At 26.8% G+C, this 17054-nt stretch overlaps 2 protein-coding genes across 3 annotated transcripts; one reads left to right on the top strand and one right to left on the bottom strand.

Moving 5' to 3' along the window:
* Positions 1 to 7277: 7277 nt before the first annotated feature.
* On the bottom strand, positions 7278 to 10955 carry sotv (exostosin glycosyltransferase sotv). Of its 2 annotated transcripts, XR_014982537.1 has the most exons (11): positions 10279 to 10955; positions 9986 to 10192; positions 9707 to 9890; positions 9471 to 9610; positions 9154 to 9379; positions 8753 to 8933; positions 8507 to 8673; positions 8289 to 8432; positions 8094 to 8187; positions 7886 to 8014; positions 7653 to 7793 (listed from the first exon to the last, which is right to left on the bottom strand). XR_014982537.1 is itself a non-coding variant. In XM_085659260.1 (10 exons), the coding sequence occupies exons 1-10, from the start codon at positions 10803 to 10805 to the stop codon at positions 7572 to 7574; spliced, it is 2127 nt and encodes a 708-aa protein (XP_085515386.1). In that variant the 5' UTR covers positions 10806 to 10955; the 3' UTR covers positions 7278 to 7571. The 2 variants fall into 2 exon arrangements, 1 of the variants encoding a protein (XP_085515386.1); XM_085659260.1 differs by lacking the exon at positions 8094 to 8187 and having other exon boundaries at positions 7278 to 7793.
* A 326-nt stretch (positions 10956 to 11281) lies between these two features.
* asun (integrator complex subunit 13 asun) lies at positions 11282 to 14719 on the top strand. Its single transcript, XM_085659261.1, has 10 exons — positions 11282 to 11820; positions 11891 to 11965; positions 12048 to 12334; positions 12556 to 12646; positions 12740 to 12947; positions 13020 to 13399; positions 13516 to 13677; positions 13762 to 14093; positions 14176 to 14467; positions 14574 to 14719. The coding sequence occupies exons 1-9, from the start codon at positions 11605 to 11607 to the stop codon at positions 14459 to 14461; spliced, it is 2037 nt and encodes a 678-aa protein (XP_085515387.1). The 5' UTR covers positions 11282 to 11604; the 3' UTR covers positions 14462 to 14467; positions 14574 to 14719.
* The last annotated feature ends 2335 nt before the right edge of the window (positions 14720 to 17054 follow it).

Here is a 17054-nt window from a genome sequence, read left to right as displayed (position 1 = left end):
CTGGTCGAGCTCAATAAAAAATATGATTTAAAATAATCAGAGGTGAGGGAAGAGAGTAAAATGCAAAAAGAAGATAAAGAAAAAGAAGAAAAAGAAAAAGAAAAAGAAGAAGAAAAAGAAGAAGAAGAAGAAGAAGAAGAAGAAAGAAGAAAGAAGAAAGAAGAGAAAAGAAAAGAAATAAGAGAAAAATAACTAACAAATGAAATCGAGACTTAGCAGCCAATTTGAATAATATACAAAAAATTTGGTGTTTAGAGGTCGCACAATTTTTTTAGCTAGTAGGATGATATACCGACATATAGCGCAGGAAGTATATTATTTGGAAGATCATTTCATAATGACAGTTTCGTCATTTTGGCCATTGCATGTTCTTTCGAAGAAAAAAAAAGTTAATTTTATAATTAATTTAAAAAAATAAAGAAAAAAAAAAATTCAATTAAAAAAATCAAAAGTAAATTAAAGTGTTTTGTGTGAAGCTCTTAATTTTAATTTTATATTATTATTATTATTATTATTATTATTATTATTATTATTATTATTATTATTATTATTATTATTATTATTATTATTAATAGTAGTAGTGTAGTAGTAATAGTAGTACTTTTATGTGAAATATAACAATTTTTAATTTTTAGATCATAAATATTTTTATTTTTTTTAATTTTTTACTTTTAAAAATGAAATTTATATATTATCTTATATATTATATAATAATTCAATTTTAATTTATTATTATATGAGAAAATTTATTATTATTATTATTATTATTATTATTATTATTATTATTATTATTATTATATTTATATATTATACTTTATAATCATGTATAAAATGAAAATGATTAAGATTTTTTATTTAAAAATGATACAAAAAATAATCTAAATAAAGTATTTACACAAATGATAGTTTAGCATATAATAATAATAATAAAAATAATAATGATAATATAATAAATTTCAATATTTTCAATGAGTTCAATAATGACAATAATTTAAATATTTAATTGAATTTAATTGAGATTAATTCGTTTAATTTTTCTTAATATGGTTAATGAGAAAACGAAATGATTGTTTAAAAAATAAGACCAAAGTAATGGCCAATGTGATGTAAATATATATACATATATATGTATGTGTCATATATATATATATATATATATATATATATATATATGAATTTTGAATATATATGTATATATATAAAAATTTAAACTGTAGTATATAACAACCCTTTATATAACAAAGGATATAAAAGAGACCGTGAATTGTTCAGACATATTGCGCTTACCCCGCCCGAAGTAGAGATAGGTGATTTAAACGTGATAACATTGAACACTTTAATTTTAACTACCTAACGATATATAGTATCTTCGTGATCTTTTACAAAATATCGAAAATAATATAACGACCGCATTATTATTATTATTATTACTAATATTATTATATTATAATATAAGATAATATCTACGATGAATCCGTAACTGTGAAGGATATTGTCTAAAAGTCATAGATTCTAAACAAAAACGATGTCGTTAGAATAATAACACTAAATTATTATATTTTTATATGACGACTTGTTGCGATTATTTGATTTGATTTGATTTGATTTGATTTGATTCATTTTTCTTATTCTTTAAGGCAACACAAAAGAATTTTTTAATTAAAATTTTTTTTATTATTCTTTCATATATATATATATATATATAAGTTATATAGATTTAAAATATATTATTACATTATTATATGATACTGACATAAAATACATGTATGAACATTTTTAAGAGACAACGGAGTCGATATAAAAATATAATAATTATAAATAAAAACAAACCACAAAAAAGAATTAAAAAAAAAAAAAAAAAAAAAAAGAAAAAGAACGCGCGCGTCTAAATTATTTGTCGAGAGAATCGCGATGAGTAATCAAAACGTACATATGCGTATATTGCTGACACGTTATTAGAAAATGGTGTGTCAATGTTCCCCATATCACAATAATTATCAATGTGAATACATGTGTATAGATATTGTGTGTATGTGTGTGTGTGTGTGGATATGTGATAAAATTCAGGATGTTAGATAAACGTATGTTGTAATGTCAAAGATGATATATGACGACGGCTAGATTATAATTAAATAACAAAACAAAACAGAAAAACAAAAAAAAAATGAAAACACTATGATCGCAATCACAATATACTCGATCTTGTCTTCTAAACATTCTTATAAAATAGCTTGCATATGTATATATATATACATATATATATATGCGGGTAATGTGCACTATTTATGTCAACAATTATTTAGATTCGGTGAAAAATACTTCTCAAAGAAAAAAAAAAAAAGAACAGAAAGAAATACGATGACCTTCTTTTCTACTCTCTATATCTTTCGATACTGATAATGGAATAAAAAAAAAAAAAAAAAGAAAAAAATAGAAAAAAAGAAGCCTAAACTATCCTAAAAAATAGAAAAAAACATTAAAAAATATAAAAAAAAAAAAACAAAAATAAACTTTACGCTTTCTAAACTAATCAATCTCTCTTTATACATAGAAAACATAATTGCATAAATAAATAATACATATTTACGATATCTGATAACGCTGTGAGTTATAGCTTGTACACTTCTTCTTATCGCAAATAGAGAACGCCACGGATTGAGATTCTATCAAATAAATATTTCATATCGAATATTTCAACTGAACGATTCAAAAACGATTATCTCGAACAATAAAAGAAAGAAAGAGAGAGCGTCAAAATAATAAAAAAAAAAAAAGAAACAGAGCAATTTCTAATCGTACTTTAAAGAGGTCTCATAAAGAAAAAAAAAAAAAATAGAAAATAAATCATTCATATAATCTATAAATTCTATATTTCGATTTAATGACGTGACTTCGAGTGTACCAAATTTCAATTTAAAATATCTTCTAGAAAGAGAGAGAGAGAGAGAGAGAGAGAGAGAGAGAGAGAGAGAAATAGAGAGAAAGAGAGAGAGAGAGAAAGAGATACAGAAAGAGAGAGAGACAGACAGACAAATAGAGAGAGAGAGAGAGATACAGAAAGAGAGAGAGACAGACAGACAAATAGAGAGAGAGAGAGAGATACAGAAAGGGAGAGAGACAGATAGAAAAAAGGGATAAGGTATGGCATTCAAATGGAATTTGGATTAGATGAATGTTTTGCGCAACGACTATGAAAAATTTCTTTAATAAACATTTCAACGTTTTGCTATTAAGTATCGCATAGACAATCCTAACGGACGATTAAAAAGCCTCTATTTATTGGAAAATGAAAAGACTATATAGAAATATATAAATATATATAAATATATATATACATATATATATATATGTACACAGACATATATTCTTTCGTGATTAGCTTAACGCATTGTAGATGCGTTTTCTACTAATTATTCGAATTAATTAATGACTAATTATTAACAGCTATTACTACTGTTATAGATACTAGTATATTACATACTTATTGCTATTAATCTATTCTATTTACCATTTAAATTCTCTTTAACAATAGTTCTACGCGATTTACTGGCCATATAGTGAATATACAAATTTTATATATGTATATACATGTATACATATATATACATATATATATATATTTTATATATATATATACATATATATATATATATATATATAAATATAATATATATTATGCGAAGAAAAATTAAAGAACATTTATATCAATTATATAAAGAAATATGCGATCGAATCAAGTAGATTTCTTTTCTTTTTTTTCACATAGAAAATATTAACGGATGATTTGAAAATGGAATGATAAAAAATGGATAAATTAATCTGATATCAAATGAATTTGTTATGAATTGATGAATTTACATGAATTGTTAATCATTTTTAAAAAGTTACGATAGTGTTCAGTATTATATAATCAAATTATTATGATTTATGATTATGTTATTAATCATTTAGGATTATTTATCGATTTTCTGTGATTTAATACGTGGTGCCTGAAAACAGGCAATACTTCGTACTTCGTTGATAATGTAGCTTAAGAGTGCCTTTTATCAATGAGAAAAAATTTGCAAGCCCCTTTAAGAATGCTATACATTCGTACATATGTGTAATAATAAATTCTCGTAGTTAAGTTAATGTAACCGATCATAAAAACTTACCGACAAATTTCTTACCGACATGTGATACTCTACTAGCTACATTACCGACAAAGTATAAAACTGCCTGTATCAATTCGATATACATTTAATATTGAAAAGTGAAATATGCTTTGCTAATGAAAATTCGAAAGTCCATTTTTATTCAACTTTATGATATTTTTACATTGTTATTTATAATTTTTATAAGTTAACAAAATTCAGATTCGCTATTGGCCATTTTCAATACATTAATATCTTCGATTAATCTCATTCAAATGAAAAGGAAAGAAAAATCTTGTTCTTGTACTTGATTATTCTTGTCAAATGATTTATCACTGTCTATCTTTAAATCATTTTTTTTTTTCACAACTATTAAGTCACATTTTCATAATCGACAGAATGGCCTAGATATTTAACAATCGAGCATAACCATCTCAGGTTTGCACTATTATCTAACTATTAGTACTACTATTACTATTACTATTATTATTACTATTACTATTACTATTACTATTACTATTACTATTACTATTACTATTACTATTACTATTACTATTACTATTACTATTACTACTGTATTTCGCCTGAAGCAAAAAAGAAAAGAAAGAAAGAGAGAAAAAAAAAATAAAGAGATAAAATAACGATTAATACATACATATAAATACATAAACGTTTACGAGTAAAACGAACGCTGTATTAACTTTGACAATCGAATCTATTAATCCAAAAGAAATCTTAAAAAAAAAATCATACGTATAAATATATACAATTGATAAATAAATAAAATATTTAAAATATATATGTATGTATATAAATATATATAAATATATATATATATATATATATATATATATATATACATATAAAAATAAAAAAGAAAAAAAAAAAGAGAAAAAAACAATATTATGAATGTATGTAAGAATAAAATAAAATAAAATAAGCGCGCGCGTACGTGTAATATATAACTTAACGATGTTTGAAGTATGCGAAAGGTTCGTAGAAGAAAAGAAAATAGCAGTAACAAAAGTACAGATAAGACAGGGAGAAAAAGAGAGATACAAAGAGAGATATTATTATTGTACTTTTATGTACGTCGCAAAAGCGACAAGATGGTGTGTGCTGCTTTACGTTTGAAATAGAAAGTATCGAAGAAAATATTTTTGAAAAAATTTCTTAGCTAATTATGCTAATCGAAGAGGTGCTAACAGATTATCACACTTTGTCCCTATTTAATTAAAGGAATATTATATTCACATATGATGGCAAATGGGAAAAAATATTGCAAAATTAAAAATGATGAGAAAGAGAGAAAGAGAGAGAGAGACAGAGAGAGAGAGAGAGAAAGAGAGAGAGGAAGATAAAACGATATTCAAATGCTAATCTCTTCCAATACATATCTCTATCGTACATACATACGTTCATATGTAAATACGTATATGTACACGATTCGTTCTAATTTCTAAAAATAAGTGAACGTTACAATTTATCTTTAATTAATTTATTAATATTATTGTTATTATTATTATTATTATTATTATTATTATTATTATTATTATTATTATTATTATTATTATTATTATTATTATTACTATTATTATTATTATTATTATTACTATTATTACTATTATTATTATTATTATTATTATTATTATTATTATTATTATTATTATTATTATTATTATTATTATTATTATTATTCATCATTATTATCTCGCATTAATCTAACTCATTGAAGAGAATTATATAAAGTTTATTGAAGAAAAAATGGAGCTAATAATTATGTACAACTACATATTATATATAATGATTGTACACAATCGAGATGGATTTTTCCCGCGTATTTTCAATATCGTGCACATCCTTTTTAACGCATGCATACATGCATATATATGCATGCATATATATACAAAACAAAACACTACATAACACACTAGCTCGAATACGGCCTAAAAACTAACCTAAAAGCGAGGAAGAGAAAACGAAGAATCGATTCTCGAAATATATATAAACATATATATATATAAATATATATATATGTATGTATGTATATATATATATATATATATATATATATAATATTCCCAGTCGATAAAAGAGCCTAGTATAGACTTATAATAATATTATAATTAAGTATTTTTAAGAGATGCAAAGTATATGTATATCGAAATCTATCGAAGATTAAAAAAATAAGGAAAAAATAAGAGTGAGAGAGAGAGAGAGAAAAAGAGAGAGAGAGAGAGATAAAAAGAAAATGGAAGTCATTCGAAAAGCATCGAATAATTACCGACCGAGCATGAGTATTCGCCATTTTATAATTTTTTATATATATATATTTTTTTTTTGTTAGTTTTTCTTTTATCACGATTGTTATGACAATAATTATGTTTTTACGATAATGAATATCAATGAAGAAAATAATAGTAATAATAATATTTGCTTTTTTCGACAAAATGTATATATATATATTTTTATTTTATACATATATAAAATATATATTATTCTAGACAATTTGTAATATCTCTAAAAAAAAAAAAATTCTAAAGATTGAAAATTAATTTTTTTTATTTGTAATATTAAATTCATACTCTTATGCGTTTTATGTTTTGTTCACACATAAGGACTATTCGGCAGATTGTAGAAAGATTGTAGAAATATATACATATATATTTGTGCTGGAAAGAGTATACTCTTAAGAAAAAAAAAGAAAAAAGAAAAAAAAACCATGTAGATAAAACAGCCATAGACGATACGTTATTGTATGAAATAATAAATGTGGTGTCACTAATTTGCGTTGGATGTTGATTATGTCGTGCATGCATCAAATTAGAATTAAAGATGCAGATAATAAAATTAATAGAAGAAATAAATAAATAAAATAAAAAAGAAAAAGGAAAGTATCTCATGTATCAGTTTATTGAGTTACGAAATAACTTAAATTTTTTTTTTTTTTTTTTTTTTTTTTTTTTTAATATAAAATATTTTTTATTTTAATATTTCTATATTAGATGGCATTTAGTGTCGCCCGAAAAAAATATAAAATTAATTTTCCAATCCCCAAAATATATATTATGTTCATAATATCGAATAAATATAGACATAATAAAATATAATATTTTTTTATCAACATATAATGACCTATAATAAATTATGACAAAGGATTAGATTTAAAATTTGTTTGTCATTATATAATATAAAATTATATACTCTATTATCAAGACTTTTTACAAAAATCTTATTAATATTTTACACAATAGTACGACAATGTACATTTTTTTTATTGCTACGTCGAAGCTATCAACTGTTTAATAAGACAATGGAATTATGATGGGAGTTGACTTTGATAATCAATGAGATTGATTAATTAACAATTACGATTGTTCGATAAAAATTGTCGTTTTTGTCATGAAAAGGCCGTTAAATATAATTAGTCAAATGATATTATAAACTTCCAATGTCATTGAATCTTTTCAATTTTTCGGGGAAAACATCTTTGAAAAGTACAGGATCAGCACGAAATTCAACAGATTGTAATGGCATTGTTCCATAGATAGATGAAAATCTATTTATACATTGTGTACGTTCAACCATATGTGTCAAATCTGCTGATAACATTTCGGTATTTGTACACTCTGGACATCGAAATTTCTTTTTTGGTGTTACCTATTAAAAAAAAAAAAAAGATTTGTCCAATTTGATGCTAATTAATCTTCTTATTTAAAATTAAAGCTACAAGTAATAATAATAAAAATTACCTTTATCGGAGCTTTTCCTGTTATATTAGCAACTAAAAAATTCATTGCTATATCTTCACAATTCATATGTTCGTCTACCCATTCTTTAATATCACCTGGCATCGCGGTTGTATACATATAATTCCAATACTGCAATAAACAATGATTTTTTTTTTTTCAAAAAAGTAGACAATAATTAATGTAAAAAATAAGAAATAACATATCGTACTTATACGTGTCTTCGAACAGACATAGAAAATGGAGTTCGGGTTAAAGGTATTTACAAAAGGACATAATGTTAAAATGCCAAGGATTGTTCGTGCCTATAAAATTTTTACATAAGAAGATATAATTATGGAGTTGGTTAATCGTAGATTTAAATTTTCCCCCGTTTTAAAAATGACAAATGTTAAAATATACATACCTTGTGATGAAAAGCAGCACCAGTTAAAACCATTGAAATACTATTAGTCCATTCACTTTCATATTTCCAACAATTAGTAGTGTTATCCCACATGTGAATACGAGATGGAAATCCAACTATTCTGTCTGGAAATTCCCTCCAAACCTGCAAATATCATTGAAGTGAATGAAAGCGTAACTCATAAAATAATTTAACAATTCAATAATAATAAATAATACTTCATAAGCAAATTCTACTTCGTCAGTCGTTAACATAATAATATCATCGTCTATTGAAAGTACTGCTTCGGTTTCTATTTCGTCATATGGATAAAATCTGTTTGACAATTTATTTTCTTTTGTTTGAATAACTTTTAACGGTTTAGTTAGTTTTGGCCATCTTGAAGCTGTAATATATTAAAATGACCAATATATATGATTATTATATGATTAGTAACAGTAATAATATTAATTTATTGTACATACAATGAGGTGGATCTTTTTGTTGATTATTCCAAATAACTAAAACTTTGGATAAACTTGGCACTTTTACTATTTTATTGATTAAAATAAATAATAATTCTAGCCTGTCGTACGTTAAGATAACAGCTGTGAATCCTCTTGTCTTGGGAGCAGTTAATGGTAGAAAAAGTGGAGAAATTTTATCCTGTTTATAAATATATATATATATATATATATATATATATATATATATATATATATTTATATATATATTTATATATATATTTATATATATATATATATATATATATTTAATATATGTTAAATATATTTATTATATTCTTAATAAACATATTTTATACATATATATATAAAATCAGTTTTTCTTTGTGCCTAATGAATATATTATGTCTTTGATAATTTACCTTATGGGAAGGTATATTCCAATATATATAATCCCTTGCAAAATTTGTAAATACACGATCTGCTAATATCTCCAAAGTTGTATCTGTTATTTTTTGCATGGACTTAAAATATCTTTTATAAAGCCATGTACCTTGCTCTCGCAATTCTACAATTCTTTGCTGAGATATTCTCTTTAATATTGATATTACTTGTAGAACATCTATTTCACGAACAAATATTGCTGCTCTAAAAAATTATCAAAAATTATAAACATCAAGATTTTTATATAATTAAATGAATGATAAATATAATATCTGTATAGTTATAAATATCAAACCTTGTCCAGTCTATCATTCCATAAAATGGCATAACCAATGAATCCGCCACGATTACTGGTATACAACCAGCTGCCATAGCTTCTAATAAAACACTTTGTGCTAACCTTGCTCCACGTATTACGAAACAAAATGTGGCTGTCTAAAAATACAAAAAATGTAAAAATACTTTCGTGTCCTTATTTTACATAAATATTACTATATTATAGAAATAAATTTTTTTTAGGATGTTACATACTTGAAGTACAGCAGGGTATTTATAAACATCTTTTCCAATACAGCGTACTGTATTATTCATGGGACTATATTGTAAACATGGACCAAGTAATAATATTTCTTTTGGAAAAGAACTTTTAAGCTCTATTAAATCTTGTTCAAAAGCAGAATTAATATTAATTTGAGATGACATAAGCAACCATATTCTAAAAAAATTAAAAATAAAATTATTAAATGGATAGATCTTATTCCTCATGGATATCTATTTTTTAAATTTCTTTCTCATAAATATCATTAATACCTTTTAATTTTAATATTTCTATTGAAATTAGTTAAAAATGAGCTATAAACAGGTAAACTGATATCAAATCCAGATCTGTAAGTTAATGTAGATAATCCAGCACCAGCAATCATAGCTTTTCCAACAGAAACATCAAGAACGGTATTATAATCTGGAACGCTTCCTGGTACCATATTGAATATTAAATGATTTTCTCCACCGTTCCAACTATTATTATAAGATAAAAATACTGCAATTATTTGTAAATACAATACATGTTTAAAATACACAATCTAGATTTATAAAATACTTACAATGGTAATGTTTTCAATGCTTGTGATACTTCTTGCAATTTCAATCTATTTTGATTGAGAGTATCGATGGAGGGAACAAATATACATGCTTCGTGCGGATTTGAAGTGTAAAACTTACTTGATATAAGAGCATTTAAGATTTGATAAAACTCTTTAGTCATTTGACTAGTTATTGGTTTATGCGATCCATTCAAATATGTTTTTGGAGGGTATACATATACTAAAGGTTTATTGCCTCTACTACCACAACGATATACGTTGAAACAATTGAAATATGTACAAGAAGAATTGGTAATATCAGCTGCCGGTGAATCCGCACTTAAAACCTCAGTAGGTAGTGTATTTATATTAGTTAAAACAATTGCATTATAAATTGAATTTTGTGGAGTATCTCCAAATTTAAAAACATGATATGCAGCGATTAATATGATAATTAATGTAAACAAAAATAAAGTCACAACAAATAAATTGTGATAATGATACGGTAAACGTATTGTTTTTAAAGATAACCTCGTCGGTAGAACCATCTTACATACTTATCAATATAATTATTAACGTGAATACACTTTACTTATACGTCACATTGTAGAAAAAACGTTGAAATTCTACGATCAGCTGATAATCGCTGAACGAAATACGCCATTTTTATTTTCGTTTTTGTATATACATATGCACGTATATTTCTCTCAATTTCATATTTAATATTTAATAAAAGAGTAGAAAAGATATTATATTGACATTTAACATATCAATACATAATCATTTTTTAAGAAAAACTATAAAAGTATATAACGCTAAGTAGTGTATATGACATTTTATTTTAAATTTATTTACGATTGTTAACTTGCATCTAGGATTTGACGTATGTAGTACAATCTAGTCCCTATTTGTTTCTATACCTTAGTTATGAATTTTTGGTACACCCTGATAATGATTCTGCGCGGAAATTCTGATATTATTTTTTAAATTGATTAATTTTTTTTTTTTTAATCGTCTCCTAAATATTGATGAACTATAGATTTCCGTTGAAAAATTCAAATGTTATTTAAAACGTATCATTCTTGGTAGTTCTCGTCCAATGTAATTTTTTCATAAATGTTTAACGTATAATGTGTTAATAATAATTAGTGGCTATATATATTTCAAATAATTACAATTTTTTTTATATTTAGAAGTATAAATTAACATACGTTATGTATATATATATAATTTACGAACCTAGTAATATAACCTAACCTATAAAAACATATGGGCGTACAATTCGTTGACAAAACAATAGGATAAATATTTGTAATGTTCAGTGCATTAAAAATGTTATGAGATAGAATGTATCCAGCAAATCATAAGACTATTTTCGTATTAGACCATACGCCTTATTTTGGTATATCTGCGGAATGCCCATTAGAATTCGACTTTTTAAAAAGTCGTGGGCAAAATTTAATACCATTAGCTCCTGTTTGTAAATCATTATGGACTACAAGTGTCGAAGCATCTCTTGAATATTGTCGCATTGTTTGGGACTTATTCCCGACTGGCAAATTGGTTTGTAAATATATTATACAATAAAGTGATGATTTATGAAACTTATTATTAATTCATATTTTTCTTATAGATCAGATACGTCGTGACCGATCGTGCAGCTTATGTATTGAACTCATGGAGTCCACTTCAGCAAAATTTAACTCACGTAATTATTTCTTAAAAATCTGTGATTTATATGTTATCTTGTATTGCGCGATTAGACCTTTCTTAAACTTATTTAATTTTAGATAATGAATGGAACCGCCATTCTTGGCGTACCGACAAAAAATCCAGAACCAGGAGAAGATTATTCGGTGATACATGGTCTAAGAGTAGCTATAGAAACGCTCAATGAATGTTCCGAGATTCAACACGAAAAGAGAACTTCTTTGAATGAAAATACCAATAAGCTTTTAAATAGGGGTAGAGTAATTTGTATTACAAGTGCGCGAGATAATAGTAACATGAAAAGTTTAGAAAATATATTTTTGAATGAATTAACTCAAGAGAATAAAACTGCTCTAGCTTCGGATCAGTAAGTACTTCTTTGAATATATTCCTTATAATAAATATAAAATATGAATTAATAATAAGTTTCATAAATCACAATAGAGTGTGATTTATGAAACTTATTATAATTTATATTTTTCTTATAGATTAGATAAGCCACGTTTTAGTTTTCTTATAGATCAGTAAGTACTTCTTTGAATATATTTCTTATAATAGATTTAACATATCTTCTTAATTTTATTGCAGTTTGATGCCAATAGACTTCTGTCATTTAGTTATATTAAATATCTGCCCTAATAACATAGAATCACAAGTTACCAGCCAAGGACCACGGGAGGTATTTGTTATTAAAATTTTTTTTTATTTGTTTTATACTTTGATAAAATGATAAGAGTATTTTTCATTTTCATTTTCAATATTTATAAAAAAGGTTTCACCTCTTTTGATGGTGGAAGTGCATTCAATAAAGGCTCCTGCATTACATTCAAAGTTATCCCATCTTATTTTATCGCATTACGATTTAGCCAGTACAACGGTAACAGGAATACCAATGAAAGAAGAACAAAATGCCAGTTCTTCTGCAAACTATGACGTAGAAATATTTCATTCCTCTGCGGCACATTCTGCAATTTTGAAAGGTATATAATTAATTATTAAAATTTATCTAAACATTATACATATATATTTTATTATATATATGTTTATTATAGGTAATCCACAAGATTCAGCATTACTAAAAACATTTAGAAGATTCGAAGAAGGTTCAGAGTACGAAACAGTAACTTTAAAATGGTGTACACCACGAGGTTGTAGCGCATCGGAAATGCAAAATTGCACGGCAATGCATAGGATTACTCCTGTGGATGTAAATAGTAGGCCGTCTTCTTGTTTAATTAATTTTCTTTTAAATGGTAGATCAGTAATGTTAGAAATGGCAAGAAAGAGCGGTGGAAAGACAATATCTCATTTACTTGCTGCTCACGGTGGTGAAATCTTTATACATACATTATCTACGGCAAGAAGTGTCCTTGAAGATCCACCTTCCATCAGTGAAGGTTGCGGTGGTCGTGTTACAGATTATAGAATAACTGTAAGTTTAATTTTTTTTTTTCTTTTTTTTCTTTCTTTATTTCTTTCTTTCTTTCTTTCTTTCTTTCTTTCTTTTTTTCTTTTTAATCTAAATATTTATCCTTTTTCATTACATAGGATTTTGGATCTCTTATGAGAAATAACATGTTAGTGCCTTTAAAACGTAGTCCAAACAGTACTCCAGAAGGACCAGTGGAAAGAATGAGACCAAGATTAGAACGTCATACAAAATATTGGCCAATTACAATTTCTAGTACTCTGATGTTTAATTTAAAACAAGTAAACAATGATATTATTTTCAATAATATGATCGACTATCGAACGTACCAAAATTTTTATCTTAGGATATACATTATTTTTCAGTTACTCGATCCTTTACCAGAAATTATGATAAAAGAAGAAATAACAGTGGATGAGGTTGTACAATGCAAACAAATAATCTTTAGTATACTTCAATTGGAAGCAAAGCATGAAACATTGTCGATGCCAAGTATAGGTGGTGGACGAGTTGGTAAAGGTGGTGCACGTCGAGAAGAACATTATCGTTTGTTATGGGGGGAATTGGAAACATTTCTTAAACATCATGCGAATAATTCTGCTAATCATTCTGAAGTTCTAAATTGTTTACTCGAAGTAAGAAGCAAAGATGACAAAGATAAAGTTGAATTGGATCAAGCATTACGCGAATTGGATGGGTAAATCCTATTTTCAATTAGTTTGCTATTTACTTTGATATAAAATAAAAACGTCATCGATCTAATATCAATTTATATAAAGTTTTGGAAAGGAGGATGGAACTGCACGAGCAAGTGTGATCAGGGCAACAACGGATTCACCGATGTCACCGCCAGCAAGTACATCGATATCGCTTGGAAAACAAATTCACAAAGGGAATCATCATACACCGAAAACATTGTTAGATATCTGGTTGCAACGAAGTACACCAAAGGAAAAAAAGCCGGATTTTCATGGTAGAATTAATAGTGACGGTCTTAAAGCTAAATTATATCCAAATTTGAAAGAAAGTGGAAGGGAACCTAGAGAAACGATATTGGAAGGATAAATAAAGGTAAGGAATGAATAAAAAAAATAGCAGGATATTAAGTAAATAATACATTTTTATTAACTTCCAATTTTTCTCTTTACTTATTAATAAATATTCTTATTTTTATTAGCAATCAGGAAAAATTAATCGCAGTAAAAATAAAACAAGAAAGATAACATATAAACGTACACCATACATAAGAATGTTTGTAAATAATATTATAACGAAATCTACACAACAAATCAAGACAAATAAATATATATATATATCTAATTTAATTAAATTAGATGTGTATTAGATATATATCTAATTTAATTAATGTACAATTCTTTTTTCGTGTCAATGGCAATGGAAAAAAAAAGAAAAAAAGAACAGAGAGAGAAAGAGAGAGAGAGAGAGGAGAGAGAGAAAATTATTCAATTACGAAAAATATAAATCTTTTATAATATCTATCTAATTATCTAAAATACTATTCATTTAACTCCAAACAAATTTAATAATAAAGATTTATCACGTTCAAGTAACAATCGAGCAAACGAGAATGAAAGAGATAAAGTAAATTAAACAAAAAGTATTCTAATCACAAAATATATATACTGATGTGTATGATAACATGACTCAATGTTGATATATTTGTAAGTCTAATTTAAAAAGGACACATAAATCCGGATCATTGAACGAGTAATAAAAGAGAATGATAGATAGAGAATAATGAAAGAGAGAGAGAGAGAGAGAGAGAGAGAGAGAGAGAGAGAGAGAGAGAGAGAGGAGGGGGGAAGAAAGAAAGAAAAAAAGAAAAAAGTGTATCAGTGTAACAACAGAAGAACGGTAAGGATAGTAACGTTTATCCCGTAACGACCTTGCCGTCCTACGCTGGTATTTTATAGCCAACACGTCGTCGTGTCTGCCGACTGTCTGAGTTAGTATATAAGAGAGAGAGAGAGAGAGAGAGAGAGAGAGAGAGAGAGAGAGAGAGAGAGAGAGAGAGAGAGAGAGAGAGAGAGAGAGAGACGTTGACCTCTTTTGAAAACTATAGGACTTGCGTCTGGGTATGTATCCTACCTCCCACCACCCTTTAAGATTCGCTTGCATCTCCCCCAGTTCCCTCCCGCAAATGGAATTCCATTGCTAATCGATGGTAGGAGGGAGGACAGTAAGCAACAGCAGCAACAGTAAGCAAGCAGCAGGTACACACACACACATACATAAACACAAACAAACACACATACATATATACATATACATATGATGTAGTAGTAATGTAACGGGAGCAACGGGTCGGGGAAAAGAGAATCGACGGAGACGAAAGTGGAGAACCGTACGTTGTATGTGGGGTGGCGGGTGGGAGAATACAAAGAGAGAGAGAGAGAGAGAGAGAGAGAGAGTGAGTGAGTGTGTGAGAGATGAGGAGGTTGAGGAGGAGGAGGAGGAGGGTGGTGGTGGTGGCGGAAGGAACCATGGAATACAAGTTCGTGACGTAACAGTTCATTCATCCCGAGACAGACGATATCACGGTCAATGGTGTGTACATCGTGCGTACGCATATATGTATATACATTGGACTTGGGTCTGGATTGCGTTTTCTCTCTCTCTCTCTCTCTCTCTCTCTCTATCTATCTATCTATCTATCTATTTCTCTCTCTCTCTCTCTCTCTCTCTTTCTCTCTATGATATAATGTATATATATATATATATATATAGATTTGTATATACGTATGCATGTATGTATATATATGTTTTCTCTCTATCTTTGTCTTTTTCTCTCTCTCTCTCTCTCTTTCTCTCCTCTCTCTTTCTCTTTGGATATTCTCGCACATTTTATGCGATAGATCCGAACGTGCGTGTGATACTCTGTGTGTGTGTTAGGTATGTATGTGCTTTTGTAGTAGTAATGTAGTAACGTATATATCGGCCGTGAAATGCACAACACACATGATACATGTGTTCTTACGGACGATACTCTTTGTATATACATACGTTTCTCTCTCTCTTTCTCTCTTTCTCTCTCTCCCTCTCTCTCTATATATATTATCTTTTTATTTATTTTCTTTGTCTTTCTTATCTCGTAATATGATTTCGTATAAATCGGTTTTTTCTTTACTACTACAGTTTAAAACTTTTATTACACCATAGATTTTACAAAAAAGAACAAAGAAAAAGAAAAAGGATTGTTAATACCAATCTAAATCTACTATTTGATGTTAGAATTGATTTGTAATAATCCACCGTAATTTCAAGAACTTTAAACGAAATATACATAAGTAAATATATGTTTATTCATTATCGTAGATCATTGTCATAAAAGATATTCACATTCAAAATCATGAGAAAAGGGATGAGGGATACGATGGGAAAAAGAAGAAGAAAAAAAGAAAAAAGGGAAGAAGAAAAGAAAAAAAGTGTCGAAATTTTAAAATCGCCTTTGTAAATAAACAGAATGATTGATTTATTTACTTGTATTATGTATTATTTTTTCAATTTGATAGAAGGAACCAGTAGTAAACATCGTATATTCGAGCCCCGGAAGGTTTCTATGTTCCGTAGAAAAGCTTATCGATAATGCATAAACCTTATCGATTTTCGGTTGCGTACTCTCCGGTTCCTAGCTTGC

Source organism: Vespa mandarinia, chromosome 9, assembly GCF_050613455.1.
Source record: "Vespa mandarinia isolate Hongniang chromosome 9, ASM5061345v1, whole genome shotgun sequence".
NCBI lineage: Eukaryota > Metazoa > Arthropoda > Insecta > Hymenoptera > Vespidae > Vespa > Vespa mandarinia.
This window is presented reverse-complemented; position numbering and strand designations above follow the sequence as displayed.